The sequence below is a fragment of the Homalodisca vitripennis genome, chromosome 2 (genome assembly GCF_021130785.1).
Source record: "Homalodisca vitripennis isolate AUS2020 chromosome 2, UT_GWSS_2.1, whole genome shotgun sequence".
In the NCBI taxonomy this organism is placed as follows: domain Eukaryota; kingdom Metazoa; phylum Arthropoda; class Insecta; order Hemiptera; family Cicadellidae; genus Homalodisca; species Homalodisca vitripennis.
In genome coordinates, this window is record NC_060208.1 from 52,670,768 (window position 1) to 52,698,476 (window position 27,709).

The 27,709-nt window shown below is 34.1% G+C and overlaps 1 protein-coding gene across 1 annotated transcript in view; it reads left to right on the forward strand.

Annotated features, from left to right (window-relative positions):
• The window catches only part of LOC124355624 (voltage-dependent T-type calcium channel subunit alpha-1H-like), a 296,916-nt gene that overhangs the window by 202,654 nt on the left and 66,553 nt on the right, over positions 1-27,709 (forward strand). The window contains 10 exon segments of the mRNA XM_046806786.1: positions 351-636; positions 4,500-4,592; positions 12,703-12,881; positions 19,285-19,463; positions 20,648-20,841; positions 22,115-22,339; positions 23,347-23,526; positions 25,778-25,993; positions 26,444-26,595; positions 27,697-27,709. Of these exon segments, the coding sequence (XP_046662742.1) occupies positions 351-636; positions 4,500-4,592; positions 12,703-12,881; positions 19,285-19,463; positions 20,648-20,841; positions 22,115-22,339; positions 23,347-23,526; positions 25,778-25,993; positions 26,444-26,595; positions 27,697-27,709 (1,717 nt within the window).

Below are 27,709 nucleotides of genomic sequence, written 5' to 3' on the forward strand. Positions count from 1 at the left end.
TCTAAGCCTAAGGAATTTTCGGTGCTCTATTAGCGTCAGTATTGTTGTCCTGATCTGGGAAATAGACCTAAGTCGTCTTCGTAATTAAATCCGTCTCCATCCACCCATAGTAATTTACTTTAGATCTAGATAGCTATATGGTGCCACAATAACGTTTGCCTTGTTCCCTTCAAGAAAGGTATATACATACGTCAGTTTCAGAAGTCTGAAGCATCGCAAAGGTCCTTTTAGGAATAAACGATATGAGAAGCATTTCCTCATCTTCTTATCCGGAGTGAATAGAACAGAACCTAATGGTTTCCTCAAAGAGATCTAGCAAATATTCTCCAACCTTTATTATTCTGTTTCAGACCACTGGCGGCCTACTACTCCTACCAAGGGGACAAGGAAGGGGACTACATCTGCTCCAAGCCGGAGGACAACGGGATGCACTCTTGCCGTGATCTGCCCCCCACCAAACATCATGATCTCGTGTGCAACGCCACCGCACTCCCCTGGTCCAACAACATACCCTCCAACAAGTCATGTGTCAACTGGAACCAGTACTACACCGAGTGCAAACCACAGGGCAACAACCCTTTCCAGGGCACCATATCCTTCGATAATATAGGCCTAGCCTGGGTCGCCATCTTTCTGGTATGTGTTTCACCCTTTCTAGTCTAAGAGGAGTCGGGCGTTTCTTTCTCCGCCATGTTATTTTGCTTGATTTTGAGATACCTTTTCTAAAAAACTACTTGTGCTATTCCAATAATTTCTTTTTTACTTTTAAAACTACTATCTTTGTCTTTGGTTTAAGCGAAGGATTTTCCTTTACTTAATAAAATAAAAAAAACTAAATGTTTTAAAAATTGTATATATTTTTAGGCAATTTTTTTTGTCTTTGAAACAACGTCATATTTTAGCCATACATTATAATGACAATTCCTTAGCTTAAAATGTGCAGCTTATTTTTATGAACAGAACACCAAAAAAATCATGAAGATATCTCAAGCGGTTATGGAGAAAAAGTATTTTATTCCTGGAAAAACACAACTTTCGGAAACGCAATTTAAAAATTGAGTTATAGCAAGAATGCTACCTTAGTGCATCCCAGCGCCATAGGAAGGGTTGTCTGGGTTTTCTTCCTTCTCGTAGATGTCCTCAAGCTTTCTTTTTAGTAAGGTTCTAGTCTGCCGGCACTTTTTCTCGATTTCTTCAATACATTTGTCTGCTTTTTTCATACGACACACGTCGACTCGCTTCATTCTTTCGACACAACTTTCACCTGGGGGAATCCCTAGCTTGCTCAAAATGCGAATTCTGGCAATATTTCCTTCATTATAGGTGGATATCGCTTCATAAACACTGGTCTCCAGAGTTTTCTTCATTACGAAGGTTGACTTTGGAAGCCTTGCCCATATAACGCTGTTCAGAGATTCACACGCATCCTGTGTTCCGCCGTGCAAACATCGTCGAAGAAAGGACCGGATGAGCTAGGTCTTGAAAGATTGGTTTGATCTGCAGCATTACTATCTCTGGATAGTGTGTGTGTGCATTGTGGTCATAAGCCTCTTTGTTAGATTGCGCCCTCTGAAATTTGCACCAACTTTCAGTGCCCTTCGGACACATGTTCCCTAGACCTAACCTCACTTTTATTATAGACGTGAAGACCTGTAAACACTCTTTTACGCTTTTTGAACACTTTCAATGTAGTTTTAGGCATTTTGAAAAGCAAAAACTGTAATAACACGATCACACAGTAATACTAGATAACTAGATAATACTCGTATCAGAATTTTATGTTGTAAATAGCACCAGTAAATAAGTAACTACAGTAGCCAATATTTAGCAGATGACAACAAGACTGAAAACACAAACAAAGCAATAGACATCTCTATAGTATCTAGTGCCAAGGAAACAAAACAAAAATACAACTTTGAGTAAAGGTAAGGCGGACTATATCTAAGTCACAAGAATACTACAATGTGACTCGCATGTAGCGGTCAAAAGATTTGATACACGCGGTTAGATAAAAATTCATAACTCAAAAAGTAATGCTAAGAAATTAATAATTTTTGTATCTTATTAAACAAGAATAATGAGTGATTAAGAAAAAAAAATAAACAGAAAACCCTTATTTTGCCAATTTTTGACGCCTGACTCCCCTTAGACGACGCTATTATTTCCGCACGTTTTAAATAATGCAAGGGTTTAGCTGTACAATTCTTAAGAATATATTTAAATACAACTGTTTGAAAATATTAACTTTTAAGATATGAATGTGTCTGTATGCTGCGGTAGAAATACAAATTCACGTTTATTGCACTTGACACATTAATTGCAAAGTTTTCGGTCAAGTTTTGAGGATCAGTCTAACACCAAACTTAAAATAGAAATGGAAAATATACTGTAGGTGCTGCTCTTCATAGATGACCAGATGAGAAAGAGAAGAATAATGGCCTCACTGTATTCTGACGAAGCTCAACTCTAGGGTGACACATGCTAAACTTTTCGTAGTTTGTTTCTTCAAGATTTTAGATCCAAAAATCACTCGCTATCACTTTCGCTCCAATTTGTCACCTAATAAAAAGTATAAAATCTATTAAGTTTGTCGTACACTTGCCTATCACCTGTCCTAACAGGTTTTGAATTAAATAAAAATAACTTCCTTTGTAAACAATTTATATTTCATCAGAATATCATGGGTATTATAACATTAGTGTTAAATTAAGCGCCAAGACGGGGAACTTTTGAAACATTATGATAAGCCTGAAACACTTATTGCTCCGAATACGTAAAAAATACAAAATTGTCGAGACTTACATGAGTCTATACGGTACCAGGACTGCACATTCTGGTCAACATGAAACAACAAGACGGTGGCGTTGTGAATTTCTAATATCAGGCATCAGAGTTTGAATCACGAAAATACCTATCACAATTCCGACGCTTCTCCATTTTGTAGGGCAACTAAAACTTTTTCAATAGAGGTATAAACATGCAAAATATAAAGCCTGTTGTATTCAACACTATTTTTACGCAAAATTGTTGTTTGGAGTTCCTTAATTAACATAAAATTCTACTCTATTTATTTCATACCATATTAATATATTTATAATTATATATCAATTATATTAATAAACATTATAACTAAGTACAATTTTGCGTTCATTGTGAAAATACGTACACGTGTTTATTTTCAATAAAAACCCCATCGAAGAATCTTTTTGAGGCACTGAAATGTTCTAAGGCAAAGGTACGACAGTTGATAAACAAAGCAATCAATCTTCATATCTCCCTCGGCGATGACGTCGTATTGTAATGACGTCACTGTCTCAATTATAGTGTAATCAAACGTTTCAATGACGCTTTGTTCAACATTCCTTCCAAAGGCAATGAATAGTCTAGATGATTCTTCCGGTCTTCCGGAGGCAGGAAGTTCATCCACGAAATCATCATTTTCATTGGTTGAAATACCCCTAAAATATTACCTAAAATATAAACAAAAGGCAAGTTTGAAACACAGTTCAAAATATTTTTGTATATTTTGGTGTTTATTTCAATGAATGTTTCCCAAGTATTTATTTCCAAAAATGGCAACAGGAAATTACTTAGACAGTTATAATAATCAACATTACATTTTAAAATTATATTATGACTACTAGGAGTTACCATTTTTATTTAATATTTTAATTTTATTATTGCTAACTTGTATATAGAGATTTAGATATAAGTAGGCCCTATTCAAGTACAATATATACTGTAAACTTGTACAAAACGATTTTTCTATCAAGAATCCAACAGGTCCTTATTAAAAACGTGTCGTCCATCTGAGTGATAACTCAAGATAGAAAGGTCTTAGGGACTTGAAACTGGATCCAAGGTCGTTGTTGCTTTTTGGGTCAGATATTCAAAAGGCAGTAAATATTGCTAATAACTGCATAAGGAATAGCATTATGTCTTGAAAGTTATTGTACGTGGGAAATTCCTTTAAACAGTTCATTTGGTTGTACTTTAAATTCCTAAAATAGTTTATAAAACTCTAGTTTTATAATACAACTTCTTCATTATGGTATATCTACTTTTACATCCCACTGTGCCTATGGTGTATTTGAGACCACGGTACAACCTTCACCTCCTGATTACTTTTTCTCTAAAATAAGTTATAAAATAACCGAATGCATGGACTTTTGCAAAAGCACTAAAAATTCAAGTTCTTTGTTAATTCAAAAATGTAAATTTAAATTGTTATGCATTTTGATTTCTTCCACGTTCAATCCAGCTATCTTGAAGTTAAACACTGAAATAAAAAACGGCCGCAATGTTGAAACCTGCTCGTATTAAATATTAGTTATATTAACTTAGCCGTAAAAATTAGCATACAAAATACAAAAGAAATGCATTTTGTGTATTAAAGGAATTGATCGCTACGTACTTAATAATATGCATGTAGGCTAATTAAATACATATTTCTAGTGAATGTTTATTATTATCTGTCCTTAAATCTTCTAATCTTCCAGGTAATCAGTCTGGAGGGATGGAGTGACATCATGTATTACGTCCAGGACGCCCATTCCTTCTGGGACTGGATATACTTTGTTCTGCTCATTGTTGTGAGTACCTCATTGTTGTAGCCGAACTCATTGTTGTTGCTGTCTCATTGTTGCCATAACTCATTGTTGTTTAGCCTGCTCCTGTCGTCACTTCACATTTTATTCACGTGAATGTGCCTTTTTGTCCTCTTTGCGGTATTTGATGTTGGTAAAAAATGATGACGCTGTTTTTCCTAAAAGGTTACAAGTATGACTTGTATCGTTCACCCCACTTTGTGTTTTGGACACTCTTTATTTTTATCATCACTCAATACCATTATCTGTTTAAATTGTACAAATAAACGCATTTGTTGCTTACCAAAATTATATTTGTTTCTTAAATATGTACCTATTCTTTGTTTAGTACACATTGAGGTTAAATTTGATTACAATAAATAATCAGTACAGTTCAATTTTGCCTACAAAACAATTCCTAAACAAAATCTATGAATGGTTTTCTTAGAATACTATCCATGACCTGTACTAAGATAATTTGTTTACTATATTCTCTAACCTCAGTAGTTGTTATTGTGAAGTAATGTTTAAATAAATTATGTTTATACTTATTTAATGTAAATACCACTCCAATTTTACTTGTTAGATGTGTAAACTGGCTTATTTAATAATTATTATGTATACCAAAATATGTATTTGATCATGTTCATTGTTGTTACAGAATAATATGTTATATTTTATTGTTATGCATATTTATTACATTATTAACTATTGTATAATTATTTAATTTCAATATTTAAAATAGCATAGAAATAAATTTAACAGAGAATTTTATTCTTATGTTGCTTCAGATATTTTACTTTAAAAATTAAAATTGAAGGTTTTTAAAAATTAAGTATGCGTTAGGTAACAAAACATCTTATCTTTTAGTGCTTTAAACCCTTAAACAAATTTACAAAATATATGTTTTAGTACGATATATTAAATTTTTAGGAATAAATCCATGTGTTTTCCTCCATTCAGCTGTCATTTACGTAAGAAAATAATAGCCTCATCTTCAATCTTAATTCATTATTTCTGATTAAAAAATACTCCCCAATACTATTTAAAATGCCCACAATTTCTCATGTAATCAACAAAATTCAATTAGATGTTCTTTCGTTCTAAGAGAGTATTTTAGAGAGTTGTGGCCACACATAACAAACTAACAACGATATATCACGTTATAAAAATTTAGTTTTGCCTACAATTAATATTAAGATAATAAATTAAAAATCTGGTAGAATCTTTGATTGTATTAGTTACACAAGAAATAATGCATCCCCATGCTATAACCTAAGGCACGAAAAGTGCCCTCTATGGAGTAGCATGTAGCTCAGGTAGTAAACAGTTGAACCGTAACAACCAAAGTTACGTTGTTCAGTCCTAGCCTCGGACCCCAGAACTAACTGAAATAATTTACCGGACCTCAGCACATCTCGTCCGTATGGGGGATTGGTATAATTTATAATTGTAAAACTTCCTTGCTTTGATCAAATTTCTGACCAAAACATAACACATAAAAACCTTTTAACTCTCGTAAAAAAAACTCTGACTCGTACTCGTACGTTTATATTATGCAAAAAAATACATTTTTATTATAATGCACTAAGGCCTAAGTGCATTAAACAACCGTTTGACTTGAAAAAGTGTGAACTTCAGCTTTCTATAGTTATTCTTAGTGCTGGGAACAATCAAAACTAAACAAGTGATTCGACCCATTTTGAAAGCAATCGAGCATTCGCTAGATTGTTGAATTCAGGAGATTATCCCATCACTAGTTATTGTTCCGTTACAGCAGGCAACACCGCGCCACAAACCAGGCTTGCATTGATATGTCTCGTATCATAATAAAATCAAAGATATAATAGAAAAAACGTTAAAGACTTATTAACTTTAAAGTAAATTATTAGCCAGCACTCTTGACATTACGGACTTTGTAATGCAAAAGGATTTTGAGTGATTACGCATACTGGTCTATACTTCTGTCCTGCATTGCAGTAATACTCGTGCCATGCCTATCCAAGATAGGACTTACTAGAGGATCCTTATGTTCAGATTGACTAAAATACTATAAATTTAATTTGGCTAACGTTGGATCCAACTCTATGCTGTTCTAAGGTATAGTATATTGGAATACTTTCAAAATACTTAGACACAATGTGAGTTTCCTAAATTCTAATTTGTCGTTAATAGGTCGTAAACTTACGTTACTTTAGGATTCTCTTTAATATTAGGTACTATGTTTTAGTGAAATAGTACAATTTATAATCGTATCCTAATAATTTTATAATTGTGCAAATTACTATTAAATTATATTTTCAACCTGTTAATACTATCAGATCAGTACTAAAATGTTTTTATCCCACGTTAAATGTAGATCTCCTTAGTTTTTCTGGTTACTTTTCTTGGGGCCTTCGAACTTAAAGGACTCCTATACTAATTCATCCCTCCGTAACGCGTTTTAGTTTGGCATAATATATTCAAATATATTAACCAAATATATGAGTTATATTGAGTAACTTATTTGCAACTATTTCATATAATGGGTGATTCAAAAAGAGCGCCAGTTTTGAAAAGACCGGTAAATTTTATTTGATCGGTTGGAAACAATGTTTGACCTTGATTCTATTTCTGTCTACATTCCGATTGTTGACGCAGCTGATATTTCTCTCATTAGTGCATTCTGTGTCTAACCATGGAGAAGTTTAATTGTGCGCAACGAGTGTTAATAGTGAAAACGTTTTATCATAGTGGAGAGAGTTATGAGGCTACTATTAGGCGACTTCACGGTACTCTAGGACGTAATGAAGCACCGAATGAATCAACAGTTCGCAGACTCATGAAAAAGTTTCAAGAAACGGGTTCAACAGTCGACCTCAAAAGTTCTGGACGTCGTCGTTGTGCCCGAACTGAACAGAATATTCAGGTGGTTCGTGACAGTGTGGCTGTTAGCCCAGCGAAATCAATACGTCGCCGTTCTCAACAATTGGGTTTAAGATGTTCTTCTGTACGGAGAATTCTTCGGTAAGATCTCAAATATCATCCCTATAAAATTCAGCTGACGCAACAATTGAAAGTGGCAGATCACCAGAAGAGACGACAGTTTGTTGATTGGGTATTGAGAAATTTTTGAGGAATTTGCAGGAGGAAGAAAACTTCGCAATGAATATCATCTTCAGTGATGAAGCGCACTTCCAATTGAATGGATTTGTTAATAAACAGAACTGCCGTATCTGGGGTTCAGAAAGCCCTCGCATGATTAACGAAAGGGAAATGTATCCACAACGAGTGACAGTTTGGTGCGGCTTTTGGTCGGGCGGCGTCATCGGCCCTTATTTTTTTTGAAGATCAGGAAGGGCAACCTGTGACAGTGAATGGAGACCGATACCGTACGATGATTAGGGAGTTTTGTGGCCTCATTTGGATAATATAGAAATTGATCAGTTGTGGTTTCAATTGCTCCGTGACCGCTTTCAGGATCGCGTCATTTCTCGTAATTCCGACCATCAATGGCCACTAAGGTCGTGAATTTCATCTCTGGGGTTACCTAAAGTCACTTTTTTATGCCAATAAACCCCGAACCATCAATGAGTTGAAGGAGGAAATTCGACGGGTTATCGGCCAAATTGAAGTGGAAACTTGTCGTGCAGTCATGACTAATTTCATAGACAGAGTTGTTGCGTGCCAGCGTAGCAGAGGAGGACACATGCATGACATTATTTGTCATACATGAAATCGGAAGGTTATATGAACATATTTATGTATTTGATTTCAGATTTTCATTAAAATAATTCTCTGAATTTGATATATCAAAACCGGCGCTCTTTTTGAATCACCCTTTACAATTGAATAATTGTATAATTACTGGAAAATTAATTAATTATAATAATATAATTTAATTTAAAATTTATTATACCTTTGTATCATTTTCTATTGTGATCAATGAAATCTTAGAAACTGTGTTTCAACAAATCCTTTTATGTAAAAGGAGAGCCATTCAAATATTACAGCATATACAATTTAGAGAACGGTTTACCATTATTGTATTGCGATACAAAACTCCAAACTTGCATTAGGCAAAAACTTAGTAGGAACTTTGATATGGAATTTTACTTATTCTCTGAGGCGTTTAAGTGAACGCCCGGGGACATCAAACAAGATGCAACCTGCCAGCCGTTTCTACCAGTTAGTGCCAACTTTCCAACTGGGGATATTCGAGTTTGCCAAGTTGGCAGCACTATACAAGTTCCCGCGTAACTCGTGTTAGGCCATTACCCCTTGTAAATTAGCAGCAGTTGCCGTTTTATGTTTAACCAATACTACACCACTCAAGTTTGCAACTTAGCGAAAGTTCTGGTAGCACTTATACACGCGTTGCCACCAACAAACCTGTGAAGACGGGAACGTTAAACGTTAAGAACAAAGGAAATTACGAGATATCAAGATGTCCTAAACAATGTTTGTTTTTTTTTAGTTCAATTTATGATATTAATACATTTTTACAAATTGTTCTACAAACATTGTACACAAATTAGATAGTTACTTATTACAAGAACTATTTTTCGTGCGTGACTTTAGGCTGTTTCTCATAAAAATTATTATCCCTTATTTTGCCCACTATATTAAAATAATGTGGGACTTTATCGAGTAATGCTAAAAATAATATCACTTCATAGCACGTTCTGGGGATAAATATAATGATTTTTTAATGAACCCATACAAACTGAGGTCATATCGAAATCTGTTATGAAAATTGTTATGGAAATGTTACGAAAATTTGTTATGAAACATTTTGTTAATGCACTAATAATAACAACATTGAATTAAATAATGTCATTTTAATATAATAATAATAATATGAAATGTAAGTAACGAAACTTATTGACTCGCTGGATCAAATGCAAATAAATTGTTCGCGCTTGCGATTGCGTTTTGTATGTTAAGCAAAAGGAAGAGACTCAGTAAGACCCTTAGCAGCTTGTACCCATGTCGCTGCAGGCACTCATCCCCCCCCCCCTTCTTCTGAAATATAACGACACTGCCACCCTCCGTCTCTAGAATATATATTGAAGCTTACGGTATAGATAATGATTCTGATAACATGAGCTAAATCCTACTTTTCAAAGTATTTTTGTAGTAAAACCACTCCTTAAAGATCACTCCTTATAAACCTTTACATTATATTTGTCGATTATCTTGCTCATTATATCCAATTTCTTTCATATAATTTTTAATTCATAATGTTTTTATCATATAGTCTTCATGTACTATAAATTTCTTCAAGTACAATAATTACCTTACGACTTAATCGCCATGTCTCACATCTAGAAATTGTTAAATCCCGTTAATTTACTCCGTTATTCCCGTCCTCTTATCACCGTCTATTTATCTCATGTTTTGGTTCCCCAATCTTTGACTTCCTGCATGTTCGTCAACGGAATCTAATCGGATATTTTATGGTTATTCTGGAAATCCTATAGCATAATTAGGACTAGGCTTATATTTATTAATATAATTTGAAAATCGTATGCTTGAATCAGGATTCCAACTTAATCTTCGGTTTGATAAAATAAATGTAGACTTAGATTTAGGATAAGTGTAATAAAATTAAGCTCATCCAAAATGAGCAAAATTTAAACATGGTACCTCCAGAAGCAGTCCAAACTTCTTAAGGCCGGTATCGACAGTGCGAGGCTGCTAGCTGCGAATGCCTCGTGCCATCTGCCTCAGGGTGAGCTCTTCAGCTAGCAGCTAGTTTGTAACAACGAATGCTCACTGCGAGCACGCGAACCACCCGCATTCGTAGTGAAGACAGTCGGGACAATGTTTTTTTTCCTAGAAATACGCAATTTGCTGCCGCTGCTTTTATTGTGATGGCGACGATTAGCAGGAAAAAACAACAGAAAAAGCGACGTAAACCCCGTGGGTGGGTCAAAAAATTTATCGAAATCGGTTATAATTGACTGCGATATTTAGCGCCACAAGTCTTCTCTCTTGTTTTTATTATAATATTCAGGCTGTTTCGAGTCCCACAGTAAACGTTTTGTTTCATAACACTTCACTAATTGCCTGATCATTTCATGATTATATATGATGACAGTTCCGTTGTAGAGGTTTGTTGGTTTGCAGTGCAGAATTGTGTCTTGTACGGTGTAAGGCAGACAGCGCAGGTATCCACTTGACGCACAAATCGGAGCGAGGCACCTTTGAGCACTGCTCTAAAACCGACAAGCACACGGCTCGCCTCACATTGTGTGACGCGAACGCCTCATAGCGAGTAACCCCGGTATCCACAGTCCGAGGCAAAGCCGAGCATTCGCCAAGAGGCATTTGCAGCGAACAGCCTCGCACTGTCGATACCGGCCTTTAGTCGTTAACGTTCGAAATGCTTCCAAACAAACTGACTTAAATAATGAGTTTGCAGGAGAGGTTGAAATGAAACTAAAACTTTGAGCAATGCCTCCGCAGTTTATACAATGTGTGGATAAAATATTATTATAAATAATGTAACAGTATCTTATACAAAAAGTGTATGAAATTTGTTAGTCTTCCTAAAACCTGAGATCGGCTGGAGCGATTTGGCTAATTTCAGTTTAGAAACATTTATATAAAAATAAATGAATAAATTATTTTATCCCTTCAAAAAACAACAAAAGTTAATATGAAAAAAATGAACATCTTGGAATTAACTGGCCACTTTTACAGTATTGTGGCCAGTATAAACATAGCTAAATAAAATACACTGTTTGTGTCAGAGTCCAGTTGCTTAACGTGCTTCAACAGCCGAGTCGCTCTCTGTGGCATCTGTGTCTTAACACTAGCACTCGGCTTATCCGGCACTTATTGAGGCACTTAAGTTCTCAGAATGTTTAATAATTGTGGAAATAATAATATTTACGACACGTAATCCAAAGTTAACTGACCCTAAGCAACTGATGACACTTTCAGCTGAATTTCACTAAAGTGGCAGGAGCATTTAGTTACATTGAAATTTTATAAAATATTGAATAATTATAAAGGATTTGATGAATATATCTGTGAATTTTCTGCACATAGGGTTATCGAAACCTATATAAACCCTTAACAATTTTACTGTAGTCAACGTAACAGCTAAGGCATGCCACACTGTTGCCCTTATATCAGAAGCAGAATACAAACGACGAAAATAGATGTATTTTAACTAAATTATTCTTTTTAAGCTTACGTACACACATATTTTCTTCGTCGCGGTAAAAATCAATATTACTTATAGCACTAAAAACATCGCAGACCACAAATAAACGCTTTTAAAACTAATTTGGAGTCCAAAACCCACATATTTGTTTATTTTCTTGGTCAGTGCAACAACATAAACTCAATTATGGAACCGTAAATAAATTAGAACCGAAGTTAATTTGTTTTATCTGACTCTTTTGGACCGCTGTAACTTTTCAGTCGTACGTAAGTTATATATTTTCTTTATCGGGACAAAAGAGAGAAAGTATCATTGTGGCACTTAATAAATCTTAGATAGAAAGTAAATTAAAAGAGCCGAAATAGACACTTTTAATCGACGTTGGCTTTGTTGGTATATATGTACTACTATCTTGATCGGCCACAAGTTAACTCAACTATGGTACTTGAAATAACTTAGATAGAAAATTAATCTAAACAGCACTAGCTTAGAGGAATCACGTTTGGTTCTCCAAGGTGACCTATTGATCGTCAGTACGCAAAGAAGGCTATTAGAACTATATGAGATGTGCAAAGTTGATGCCAGGAATACGTTTTTATGTTTATGGTTTCATTTTGCGTGGAGTTGATCATCACAGAGCGCACAGTTATTGTTGACTGCGGGCCTCACAATCAGTACTTGCTTAGAGGAATCACGTTTGGTTCTGCAATGTAACCGAATGATCGTCAGTATACAAACAAAGAGGTTATTGTAACTGTATGAGACGTACAAGGTTAATTCATTTATTCACTTGCCATATGAACGACGATTATTCGCCCTGTGGGAATGTACTGAAATGAAATGCTCTGCGTGCAAACGCCTATCCTATTATTTGTACTTTTGGTTCCATCTTTTGCATTTATTTATATTGTTGCAATATAACAACCTAGACCACAATCTAACCACCACTCATGTTTCCAGATCGGGTCGTTCTTCATGATCAATCTGTGCTTGGTCGTGATAGCCACCCAGTTCTCGGAGACGAAGAAGCGCGAGATGGAGCGGATGCGGCAGGAGAGAGCGCGGTACCAGAGCACCAGCACGCTCGCCTCATCCACCAACAATTCCGAGCCCACTTCGTGCTACGCCGAGATAGTCAAGTGAGTTAACTCTGTAATACCTGTCTTCCCTGAGGGCTTACATTTGTACAAGCACCTCGTAATAAAATCTATTTGTATGTATAATAAATTACTCTATCTGTATAAATCATGTTATATTCTTTTAATCTCGTCTTCAGAAACCTTATGTTTGTTTTTGTAATCACTATAAAATCAATTATTTCTTGTTGTTGAATAATTGTACAGTTACTAGTAGTAGTAGTAGTAATTGTATACTTTGCTAATACTTACAGTATTACAGCATAAACTGGTTCCACTGATCTCTCTAGTTTGTGTTAATAGTTTTCAGCACATAGTTTTACAAAGAAATGCCAATTCCAAAGGTTTTTACGGTTTTTTTTTAATTAATTTTCGCCAATAAGTTTTACTTATTTCTCTTACTCCTCAGTGAAGAAAGGTCTCAGACCTATATCCAAACACTGAAGTCTTTCCATATTCATCGTGATTTCTCATCATGATTTTTCATTTTTTTTTTTTTTTTTTTTGTTGCTGTCTCTTCCAATCTTCAATAACTAGAAGTTCGTACTAATAAAGATAATATAAATCTACAAAACTATATGTTTAAATTCTGTCAATATCATATTTTGAGACAGTAGGACATCCTGGATTGTAATTAGATGGGTTTGAGGAGCCGGAAAAAATCACAAGGTGTGAGCTTTATGGTAATATATTGTTGGTTGTGCTAGGCTTGCCAAACATTACCTGAGTCAGTAAGAAGTTCTAACAATGTAATCTAGCATCACTAACTAGATTTTTACTAATTGTTTCAACGTTTAGATCATCATAATGTCACGCTTATCATCTCTAAATGGAAACTGTGAAACTGCAACATTCGTAATGTTGGTCACTTTTGAGAAATCAATTCATACATGCCTCCTAACAAAAATCTCCCACATATTCTGAGTTCTCAATATAGCCAAAATCGCCATTGCTTTGCCAAAATTGGCACATCAGCCTTATGACATCTGAGACTCAATGACACTAATGATTGCAATAGGCAATAGGCTAGTAGCAATAGACAGTATGGCTAGTTGCAAAGGTACGAACACGTGGAGTAAACATAACAACTACCAAGCTTACTCGTTCGATACGGACAACTCAGGAAACTTAAATTATTCTTAAGGGAACGTTGACTATTACGACGCCGACCAACCCTTGCAGAATGTGTCGAGAAGAAAGAAGAGAGCTTCAGATATCTTCCAACCCTTCAGCTATTAAAATTAATTATCTTTTATCAGTAGATTGGATCAAAAACCTTTCCATTGGAGGGTTTGAAACTAGACAGGGAAAGCGTTTAAAGAAGTCGCAGTAGAACTTGTACCAAAACGTGTATTGTCCCGAGTTTAGACACTGTACTACATACCACATACTAACTAGTAGAGCTAAAATAAGTGGAGTGACATTAAAAGCCATTTTCCGTTTATACAATTATTTAAAAACAATATGAAAAAAGCACTGGTTTTTGGCACTTTAACCAAACTGTAACTTAGAAAATGCATAGCTCGGAAACTTACGATCCGATTAATAACAATTTTTTATTCAAGATAGGTACAAGTATAGTATTCTGAAGTGTGCAATTATGAAATGTTATAATTATAACATTTCATAATGTTATAATAACGTTTATTTTATAATAACGTTTTTTATAATTACAATGCACAAGGCTGTTAAAAAAATGTACATTGGTCGTTCAAAGGAATAGCTTGGATGAGCAATATTGATAACCACTACTTAAAATATTCATTTTCTAGCTCAGATTTAATTGAGCAGTTTTTTTTATCTACGGCCGTCTGCGCGATTCCTTCCAGTTTGAACGCGGAAACCGCCAGACTGCAAGGCAACGCAGTTTTATGTCTAAACGCAGAAATAAGTAGCAGAATTAGTTAAGTAACACCCGTTATTTTTGGCTCTACTGGTTAGTTTATGGTTAAAGTAAAAATCATGAACCTATACTTTCTTTATCCCAAAGTATAATATATAACCTTTTTGACATGAAGCGCAAAGCAGTCTTGCTAGGCAATAATGCCTGTTTCAGTGGATTTTGAGTAGTAAGTCCCACTCACCAGTTGGGACTGTGAATTCCTGACAACACATTGGTATGTTTATATCCTCAGATACTTGTTAAAGTTTGCTTCACAACAACATTGAATCTGGACACATTTTTCAGGTGCTCATAAATATGATTCCAGCAACTAATTAGTCGTTATTTTTGTACTCTTTTGTGTGCACATCATCCATTCAACCTGACACAGTATAATTTGAGCAATGCAAACTACCTAAGTAGTCTTTGTGAAAACGAAAAAATAAAGTGATTGACAGCTTACCGAACTTGATCATTAGACGCTCCTATTATATTATTTCTTCAATATTGTGTTCACACACAATCTCCCTTTGTCACGTAAATCATGTATACATACAACATGTATGACAGAATATCAAACTGAATTATTAGTTTTTATTTTTTAATGGATTTTATTGAACCATCATCGAACAGAATTATCTTTGTTACGTAAACAAACAGAAAACAACATAAGAAATTCAAAATAAACGAAGACGTAAATTCTATTATAACTGTTAATTGATAAACACTTGTCTATAATCAGATAGTTAATATTTGTAATGATACATTTTTTTGTTAAATACTGAAGCCCAAATTAACTTTGATTGTGTGGCCAAACTATGTTACACTACTTTCGGCGGTTAGCTTCCAAACAGCGTTTTTATAACACTATATGCGTACATTGTCTGTATAAAGTTTCTGAAACACACAACACAACATCCAGACTTGTAGTAGTAAAGGACGTTTCAAAATTATTTAATGTGTTAATCCTTAATATTTGTACCAAATAAAAATATTCATAACTTACATTACAATTTGATAACCAAATCTGAATAGTATGTGACAAGTCATCAATAAGGATGTATGTGTAATGTACATCTAGTTTTATCATTTACACTTCTTAACAACAGTTCAATCACTTCACTATTTAACAGCTGACACTGAGATGGCCACCAACTATCAAAAGTAGTCGGTACCTCGCAATTTACCAATTCATTGGACTCGATGTAAAATACGTCAACCCTTGTCTTTTGATAACAGCTTAAAAACATTGAACACCTTTGAATAGAACGTCCTTAATGCCTTTAAACACTTAAATTGTTCTCTTGTTTACTTGGTAAATATTACTATATGTGTATTGGTAAAAATTACTTGGTAATATATGTGTACAACTGCGAATACACATTAACATGTTTAAAGGATGAAAATACGTCAAACCACTTTAATGACTTTTTGTGAAAACAATTTGGTTTGTATTTCATATAACTCAGAAATTAAATAACTGATAACTTATTCCAACTTTTTCAATATTATTTTTTATATCTATAATTTGACAATTTGTTCGCTCCTTTTTTCCACATTATTGTGTCTTTCGACCTGACACAGTTTAAGTTGATAAGGATCCACTCTTCTTGATAACGTTTTCAACTTATACAGATAGAGACATTAACCTCTCTAATAGTTCTGCCATCGTAACGTGTTAAAAGTTAGAGGGCCCGTGAAGTCCTCCCTAAATAAAACTATTTATATTACAAACCATCTTTATCACTGTAAAATGAACGAATACGTGCCCTTTCTAAAGTGAAAACTAAATATTTTTTTCCAAAAGTTTCTAATGCCGTAGTTTAATTTCAGCTTAGTTAAAGTTAAAATATATAAATAGTTAAAATATTAGTTTATGTTTTGACTTCAGTCAAGCACATCTTTGAGCAAGTGTGAGTAGTAAAGGGCCTTATAGGAAAATTGTTAATACGACCTTAAACGTACTACCTTTATGCTTATAAGTCTTACTATCAACTAAACACTAATTCACTTTTCCTTAATTTTTCTCATTTGAACCTGTGACATGCACTTTAAAAAACTAGTGTTGATGTGACACAACTTCTATTAGTAACAATTTATGTATTAAAAAGTTCAGAAAGAGTTAGAAAACCATAATCCTTAAAAAAACTCAATTAAAAGTAAGTTTGGATTCTGCCTTATTTTAAACCGAACATTTTTATAGAAAATTTATGTATTTTTTATGGTGAACAATTCCAAATTAATCTGCTCTTGCAATGTCTGAGCATTTTACATTCTTATTGCAGAATGCTTAAACAGGACTAATTGTTTTAATGTGTTAAATTTAAAATATAAAATTATAAAAAAAAACTTTGGTTGAAGATCTACACGTGTAAATAAAATTTTTCAGGTTGTACAGCGAGTTATATTCGTAAATCTAAAAACGTTTTAAAGCTATCGTTACGGAAATATTCCACGAATAACGTGTAGAGGACATTGCGCTTCACTTGTTAATAAATAATAAATACACTATTAAGTAATTTCCATGTCAGTTCATTCATTAAAAAGAACTCCAGCAATACGCTACCTCTATCGACAGTAAATCAGTTGTCAATAAAAGTCCAGAAGCAATTTACTTCAAGGTGAAAGTTCTCTCTGACAGGATGCCACCGAACTTTCCCACTTATCCCATCAGTCCGCTCCTTGCTTATACTTCAAAATAAACTCCATTAACCCAACACAATTAATTTTAGTAAATGAGTTTACCCGGATAATCGGTTAGTCGGATAATCTGTAGCTTACCTTCGTTAAGAAACTTCTCGCATCGCTTGAATCCATCAAAGTGTAAGTTTAAAGTTACACTCCAAGTTGGAACTATTATTCTTCCACAATATTTGTTTTCTTGAGTGTTTACCAACTCGAAATTGATCTTTGACCTCTTCTTCTTCTCCTTCTTCTTATACTCTTCTAGTCTTGTCGTTCTTGGAAATGTGTTCTTATTTCTGATCGTATGTATTGAACTAAAGATTTTGGAAAGTCTTTTCCAAAATAAGTGCATGTTTACTTTTGCATACATTTTGGACATTAAACACCTCTTAGTAGTTTATCATTCTTGCATTTTTTTAAACCGTCCTTCTATTCTGAAATTACAGATCGGAATATGTTCCTGACATAATATTAATGTAGTGAATCAATATTACATATATTCATCGTTATTAGAACTGAAATTTATATTTTTAGACTTGGTAAAATAATAGTAGTTTTCAAGTTGTAATGAGAATAAATAAAAACAAATTTTCGATTTTGGTGTCCAACATGGATCCGAGAAACATGGCCAGTAATTTAAGAGATTGGTGTTTCAAAAGACCAAATTCGTCCATTGATAGATAAATTTCATGGTTGATTTGGAATCTGAGAGGTTTTCCATGGCATTATATGGCAGAATTTCCTAGAGCCAGAGTAATTGATCAGTAGTTGTCGGAGGCCAGGTACAGATGATCCTAGAGGCTCAAGTCTTGCCATTCTAACCGAACACTTGAAGAGGTTACGTGAATTCATAGTTAGAGTGGTACACGCAGATAAATCCATGTACTATAAAGTGCCAGATCATTTACCAACCAAGACGGAATTCTACATCAAAGTCTTGTTTATTGCAGCGACAATATTACGTTGTATGGTAAACGTCATCAGTTTTTAAAATTTCTGACATTCGTACAACAATACTCGCTTATACATATAGTTTGTAAAATCACGCCTCTTTCATTCTTCGCCAATGCAATCCAGTACAGTGGAGTCAGTATTCTAATTGGGTGGTCTCCCAGTCGAATGCCAAAACCTCACCTGCATTACAGAATGCTTGAGACACCAAAAAGCGTTTAAGGCTAGTCTTTAACTCCTTAGGCGTTGGAGCATCTTTATTTGAATTGGGCAGTCTGTGGAGGAAATGAACATCCGTTTGCGAGCAATAAACTCATTCCAAGTCAGCTCTCGATCAAGGTGCATTCCTGGGAATTTTGAAGAGCTGACTTCTTCTAATGTGGAGTCAGCTAACAAGATGGCAGGCCCATATTGGTTGCCTTCAGTGCGCAATAAAAAATACAAAACGTTTGTTTTTGATTATTTTCTTGTATGATTGAGGCTGTGGAGGTATTGGACACAGTTTTTGAGTTCAAAAAAAATAGGGTCATATCGTCGGCAAACTGCAATAATTTTCTATGCAGAAGTGATGATTTTATGTCATTGACGTAAAGCAGGAAAAGCCCAGGACCGAGGATGGATCCCTGAGTAAATCTATAGCTCAGTTCTATTTGTTTGGAAGACATTAGATATCTGGACAACTTGGGATCTATGTGTTAGAAACGAGCTAAAGCCATTACATACATTATTCTCATTTAATCTGTTGTGGGTAACACGAGAAACACGGTAAGCATTGCTTTTCTATGTTTTACAGGTGCAGTAATAAAATAGTTATGCTTGCAGTTTAAGCTGTAGATAATTGTCCCAGCCCAATAGTAAATGAGAAACACGTTGTTGTTGCCGTTGCAGACTAGTTGCTCACCTTTGGAGGAGGGGGAAGAGAAGACTGATCAAGAAGTATCGGCTGTGGAGATATCGAAGACAACAGAAGAGAGAACACAAGTTGGAGCCGAGCAACAACAATGGAGACCACAACCCAACTTCTCTTGGCAGCTCTCTGGCCCTTCACCCCTTCAAAACCACAGAGGGTCAGTAAACCTATAACACTTACTTTAGTCTGGTATATTAAAGGTAGCCGTGGTTTTTGTTCACGTAACTTGTGAGACTTTCACTTAAATGCTTATAAGAATGTTATAATTTCTTCACTGAAGCTATTTACAATTTCCAAAGTTAGCTGTTTTTTATTCTTTATATTATTAATCTTGAAATAAACGTCACTTTTTAATAAACTATCCTCGTGAAGCGCGTTTTGTTGCATTCTTCTTTGGTTGGCCCTTTAAAATTATATCAACCTATGGTTACATGTAAAACTATTCACTGAAATTGATTCCTCCTGGACCGCCCCTCCGTTGGCGGTAGAAAGTCAATAAGAAAGTTAAAAAATTTGTTTTAGTTCCTAATTGAAAAAGTTCAATCCTGCAGCACAATTAGTAATAAAAATATTGAACCGTCTCCACACTTTTTAGCGCCACTGCATATGTTGATACGTTTCCCCTGAGTGGTTAGTGTCTCAGCTTATCAATCTACAAAACCAGGTTAGATTTCCGGTGTGGAAATAGTTCTGGCAGCAATAGCAGCATGTTAAATCAGTTTTACATCAGTTTTAATCAGTTTTTACAAGTCGTATAATTCTCTTGTTAATTTTAAAAAAATTTCCCATAAATACATATAAAACCACATACGACTTTCATTATAGCTGATATTTATTTAAAACAAGATTTTTAATGGCATTTTAACTTGCAGTTCACTGCTCCAAGACGCATATGCTGGATAAAGCTGGATAATAAATCCCCGAAGTATTTAAATAGTTCGATTTTATTAATTTTGCGTAGTTAGTGTACAAACACAAAAGGTTATTCCATAATAATTATTTGAAGTTATGCGATCTAATAACAAAGAGCTACAATAATCCGATTGTTACTTTGAACTAGTCAAAACTTACTTAGTTATGTAAACAGTTCTTTGGTTTAATATTGTCAACGTAGTCGAAATATATCAAAATAAGCATAAGTATTATGAATAGATTAAATTCACATGTAAGAATGTTTTCATAACGTTCAAATATTATATTTATAATTAATTTTCTCTCCTGACAAAATCTATTTTTCAATGTATGCTTGGTTGGATTTTTTAAGCTTGAAAATTTGTAAAAATATGTTAAAGTAATGAAAAAATATCTGCAGGTGAGGAGATGAAGATGCACCAGACTAAGGAGGGGTGTCCGCTATCCCCCTCCCTCAAGCGCTTCTCTCCCCCACCTTGAGGAGAACACCGGAGATTACTCCTCTACCAGAAGAGCCAGCCGTCCCCATCATAGAGGTGATAGAGGAGACCCCTCCGACTCCCAAGCGACCTTCCCTTCTCAGAGTTCCTTCCTTCAATAATGGATCTCACTGGGAACCTGAGGTCTGTGTTTTTGTTGGTTTTTATTAGGCCCATACGGAATTTCAATCATAATTCTATCACTTGCAATACATTTGGATCATCACACGACTTTCGAAACATTCGTTCATATATCTGTGTTTCATTACTCCATGAATATGAAATCGACCCCGATACGTACTCGGTCGGTGAGATGACCGAGTAAAACATCAACTAGTTTGGGACCTCTGAGTGCTTTTCTTCATGCAAGCTTTTTATTATGGATGGTTATAATATCATCTTAAACTTTTATACGCATATTGTGTAAGTTTTTATCATAAACTGCGTACTAAATGTTTTAACTAGTAAGAATATTCTCCTTAATTGTAACCTTTTCCGTTTATTTCTTTTCAGAAAACAACGTACGTTTGAAAGTAAATATATGTAAATGATAAACCTTTTTATAGAATTTAGATATACCCATTATTTTTTTCTACCTAGTTTTTAACTATTTCTCACCAAAGACAATATTATTATTAATATTTAATAGTGTTACTAATTATTGTTACTGCGAAGGAAAACACAAAGTCTGTATGTAATTCAGATGAATTTTAAAACTTGATGTCACAATAAACTGCAAAAATTATATTTATAATGTCATGTTTTATATTCCAAGGGGAGTAAGTTGTATAACTGATAATAAATTAATTTCTTATTACTTGCCTAATAAATGAATTTTTATAGATAATTCTAATAATAATAATAAGTCATATTTCTTTAAATTCTAATGAAGATACTGTCTTAAACTTTCGTGAGCATTGCTGACTGCTATAGTTACCGTTTATCATACAGATCATTAATTAATAAATACGTAAGTTAAATATATTTACTATTATGATGTATTTTCTTATTTTCTTATTATAAAACCTCTACACAATAATTATTTTATAGTGACCATTTTCCTTAAAAGTTAAACATAACTTAGGCCAAAATTCAATACATGACTAGTATTGTCTTGTAGATAACGATAGGTGTTTTGGAGATATTCGTAACACGGCCTAGACTCTAGTCCCCATCTAATAGTGGCCTGGAACCCTTCACAAAGCTCAAGCTATCAAAGGGATTTACACTGATCTCGATTGATACAGAAATTAAGGTTCCACTATTTTCCAGCATCACATCTTTTGGTAGACGAATAAATTATGGAATGTAAAAATGAAATCTCCACCCGCACTCGATAATTCAGGAAATCCAATGACAAACGGTAAGGATCCGTTTTGAAAACTTCTCACCTGGAAATGTTGTACCGATGTTACAGAGCCACACGGGAGGCAACCTCCTCAGTCCACCCGGCACGACAAACCTGTCCCGGCGTCGTAGCAGCGTCATGTTCAACGATGTGGTGCTCCTGCACGGCGACCAGCAGAGCCAGGCTCAGAGTACTCGCAACGTGTGCTCCAGCGAGAAGATGACGCAGACCGGCGACGGGAACCTGTGGCCTGACGGCGAGGCCCACACGATCATCATCCCTTCCTCCCATCAGGTAAGTCATCCTAAACAAACTGTTCATACCTTATCAAAAGTTCGTGATTTCATAACATGAGGTTTATTAAATATAATATATATTAATGTTCATATATGATCAAAAATTGGTCCATTCTATAATTAATTTTATTTTAGTAAAGGAAAGAGATCAAATTGTAGAGAATAATTGGGTAAACCGGGACCCTATGCTATCTCCAATGCAAGTGCTCTCATCTGCATGAGAATATATGAACTAACTGATAGCTATCATACCGTAGTATATTATACTGTCAAAACCTAGTCATGTAAATATTATGTAAACGCAAATAATACTGATTTTATAATAAATTTCCAATAAATTTAATTTTGTTTTTATCATCTTACCTCACCAAATAGTTAGTATATTATTCGATTTAGAATTTTTACTGAGGCCGTAGTACATATATGGCTTTTGTATTCCATGTAATTAATAGCATATGATATATGTATACATTAATTAATCTAGCCACTCCGTGTTTAATTTAATTAGAACCAGATGTACAAAACTGGGTGCTACAATACAGTTCATAGCTGGGAATAGGCTATCTTAATTTTTATTTTTATTAATAAAACAGTATTATGTAGAAAACATTAGTAGAATAAGAATTAACGTAATTTCTAGAAAAAAAATTCGTATTGACTAAACTTTTTAGGTTTTTTGCGTAGATTTTTTTATCACGGGGGGCTTTTAATCCAATCGGTGGGACAAAATTGTGTTCTTTATAACTGTTCGTGCAGCTATTTTGTATCATAATAATTTTTGGTTTGCACCAGAAATTACAATAATATTACGTTGTTAAAAATTACGTTGTTAAAAATATGAGAAATCTGATAAATGCATTTTTCAATGTTCTTAGGAAAATCTGCACAATGTCAAATATTATGAACTTGATTTTGCCCTGTTTCCTTGAACACCCTTAATAAAATACAGGACTTTATGTTCTTCTACTTGGTCACTGTTGTGACGTTTACACTGTTGTGTGGCAGACAAGTAACGCAGAAGCCATGACGTGCCAGGAGTTGTTGGCGCTGAGCGGAGCGCTGAGTGCGGCTCTGCCCACCGGACAGCTGGCCCTAGACTCACTGTTCTCCTCGCTCAGCAAGGGGGTGCTGGAGTCACACCTGCAGCCTCAGATACAGTTCGCCAACCGGATCGGAACTGGTGATGTAAGTGATCTTTTAGTAACTTTAGTTGTGCTTCCGTGGATGACGAATGTTCTTCCTTCACTTCCCTTTCTCATCATCATTAACGGTGTTCAAAAAAGACAGCAAATGTTAACGAAATAAATGTTGAACCACAAACTCCCGTAACTGTCTGACTTACACTCTCTCCTCCTGCTAATATATTAGTTTGAGCTAAAGTTCGCGGTACAAGTTTGACACTACTTCACGTTCATGATTTATTAACACTATATCTAACTCAGCTTCAAAGTACCAATACTTTAAATTTAAAGATTTGATCATATTTTTAATGTTGTTCTTATACTTAAAACACCTTCGAGGTATCAACTTAAAACTGTAGAAGGCTAACGATATAAATTAGTTCTAAAATATTTAAACTTTATTTCCAGTTTTGTTGGGTTACAAATCTTTTTCTATTGACAATTCAATAGAAATTATGAAGTTCTTTTTGTATAAGCAATTATTTAATTTTAATATCAGATTTCTGATTAAACAGCTTAATGTGACTTTAAGGGATTGGCAGAAAAAAATTCAGAACAATGAATCATGATTTTCTGATGTTAATTAATTAAGCATTATCATGTTAGCATTCGGAGAGGTGAATATAAACACTAATCGTGCGTGCCACATGGTTTGATGGTGACAGTAGTAGTCCGCCTATCTGTGCCGTGCACACTTTGGGTCATTTCATAATACAATTGTCTTCATTTACATTAGTTATATACATCGTTATCAGTTCACATAGAAATATAGCGTGAAATTAATTTCCCCGTTAATCAAAACTGCTAACAAAAGTATCTATGAAAAGCCATCTATAGTCCAACTACATGGAGGTAAGAATTTGTTAATAGTCTGAAATTTGGATTAAATTAAATATATTTGTATTAATTAATAACTGTTCTAATCATTCGGAGGTACGAAACCTATTCAATGTGTCTGGATCAACCTTAACATGAAACCGGATAAAATTCGGGATAGCATATCCAACAAGACTCTACTTTAAAATATTTCATAGAATTTCCTAGCTTGTATTTATTTTTAGATTAGTTTAGATTATATGATAACAATATTGCTAAGGATCTGAGCTAAAAAAGGATGCAACCCATTCACTCATCACTCCCGTTTTTATTTGAATTTACATTGAAATAAATACTTCAGTATGTTTGCGTCTCCCCACGGTAATCGGTAACTGTCTATGGTATCACGACGGTATCAGAATAGGACATACGCATTGTATAAGTCACTTATTTCTAAGGCAGGGGATTCTTTCAATATTTAATCTGAGTTTTTGTTTATTTGTAATTTAATTACATTTGGGCATTTTGATTTTACCTACAATTTACAGAAATTATATAATTATACATATTTTCCCATAAACAATTTTATTATTAAAGACAAATCTTACGGTACGTTTGTGTATGGCATTATTTTTATCGATATTACTATTGGTATTAATCGATTAGTTTGATATTAATTTTAATTCTCTACTGTAACTAAAATTGGGCTATTTATTTAATTCAACGGATCAACCATTTTACAACTTAATGCATAACTAAACAAATTAAATTTGACAGTAAAACATGTCATAGTGGACCAGCAAGAATAGGACAACCCAAAATGTCGTAGGCGGCAAGATAGGGGGCGGGTGGGGGTAAATATCTTTCTGACGTAAAGCCTTGCGAGTCATGACAACTTAGCCTACTTGTTAAACATGTGAAAACTGAAAAATCTGAATGACCTACCTTACAGGAACTTGACGACATCAACCAACTTTCTTATCCTGCAGAATTGTATCAGCATCTTTGCAAATGTAGTGTGATTGAAATATGACAGCCAACGAAAAGTGTAGGCGTCACTACGCCTGATTGATCGCGAAAGATACTCTGAAGACTCTAAAAGAGGCCTAGATAGGGTACCTTAATCATGTGTCTACCTTATGTGCCACTATGAGGTTTAGGTGTATTTCATTCATCAGTTCTTAACACTTTTCGTAGAAAAATATAAAGTAAATATCGTGCCAACTAGAAGTGCGCATACATAGATGGCCATCTTTGTTCGTTATTTAATATGATGAAATTTATTTTGTTATCAATCTCTACGTTTAATCGTTAAAAATAATGCCAAAATATAAAAATTAATAAATTTAAAGCAAGACTACATAATAGTTATCTACTGTAAATATTAAGTATATTATCTGACTATTTAGCAAGGCTATTTATCTATGTATATTTCTCAGCGGCCCGGTGTGGACTGGGCTAGCTATGACAAGCCACAGTCGGGTTGCTGTAGTTGCGGCCACACCTGGAGCTGCTTGTGCCAGTGCTTCTGCAGCACCTGTAGCGCTGGCCGTCGGTGTATTCAAGTCCTAGTGGAGCACAAATATTTTCAGCAGGGCATCCTCCTAGCCATCCTCATCAACACGCTCAGCATGGGCATAGAGTACCACAATCAGGTTAGAGGCATCTTTAGTGTAGCGCATCTGTTTTGTTCTTCAATAACTGAGGAATACTTCAATATGTTCTTATACAACATTTAAAATGATAATCACAAAAGTCTAAAAATCTAAATCCTACACAGTCAAATATAATAGTTATTGTTTTGTAAATTTTACGTTGGGTTACAATAATGAGTACAAATTATAATAAAATACATCAGCATTCATCTTAGCAATCTTTAAAAGTAATGCTATCCGTTAAATTATTATCACTGTTTTCATCTATTTATGGTTGATGTTGTTAAACTGATTAAACAAAAAACATTAATACGTAGCATAATAGTCGTACACATGCCATATCTGCTTATTGACCATTAATGATATCTGACCATACCATATCTGCTCATTAATGATCAAAGTAGGCAAGTTTGTATACAATTTCTGACCTAGCCTATTTCTCTATTTCAGCCTGAAGAATTAACTGTGATAGTGGAGACAAGCAATATCATCTTTTCCGCAATATTCGCCTGTGAGATGCTGCTCAAGGTCATCGCTGAGGGACCCTTTGGCTACATCAGCAATGGATTCAACGTCTTCGACGGCGTTATCGTAGTCCTCAGGTACCGTAATGGCTCTAAAGTCTTTGATTAAAAATAAGCTGTTTTACTTGTTTTTGTTTTTTCATACATTTATCTATTGATGTCTTGCCACCTGGAATGTTGTATTTTATTTCTTACTTCTTTACTAAACAAGGTTGGACAATTTTGTTCATTCCATAAACTCATACAAACTTATGTTCTAGATGATTCGTCCAATAATCTAACACTGGATGTAATCATCATTTTATTTGTATTTGTATACGGATTCCTTACATACTGTCTATAACTTTGGATTAATGTTGTTTAGGTGAGATAGGCCATATTTTTTATGAATAGGACAATAAAAGATTATTTATAAAAGAGGATTTGAATTTTAAATCATTTTCATATAGTCTAACTTTCTGCAATTCCACTCCAAGTATGAAAATAAATTACCACATTTTTAATATTAAAGATATCCCTATAAAATATTGTTGCTTTGATTTTATATAGAAACTTGTAAACTCACAGTTAAAATATATTCTCGTTATTATGATTATCAAGAGAAATGTTTTCAGTACAGTAAAATAATCCACCATCTATTAAAAAGACCTTACATTTTAAAGCAGAAAATTATTAATATAATTTATATACAGATAACATTTTTTTTCCACGTGTCAATAACAGTGACTAACAATACTGAATGTTTCTACTATTTTAAGAAATAGATGATACTTTTTACTAGTAGAAATAAATATTGCCAAATAGATAATAGAACTATTTAATATACTGTAAATTGTAGTTTAATATTAAAGTTATTCAGAACTAAGTAGAATTATTACAAACTTTAAGTAAATAAAATGTATTGTAGGATATACAATAAGCAAATTGGTGTTTTAGTGAAAAATACTTGTAGAATAAGAACATTTGCTTTTGCATAACGAACCCACTTCAAATTCAGATAATTTTGTTGGGAGATATTATTCACAATCTTTGAGGTATTTTCCTCAGGATTAACATGTTCTATTTTGAATATCCTCTTGATTATCTTAAAGCCGATAAACTCATTTTTTTGTGCCTTTTGTTGGTATTTATACTATAAGTCTTGTATTGATTAAACCATTTCAAATGACGTATCCTCAGTGTTGTTGAGCTG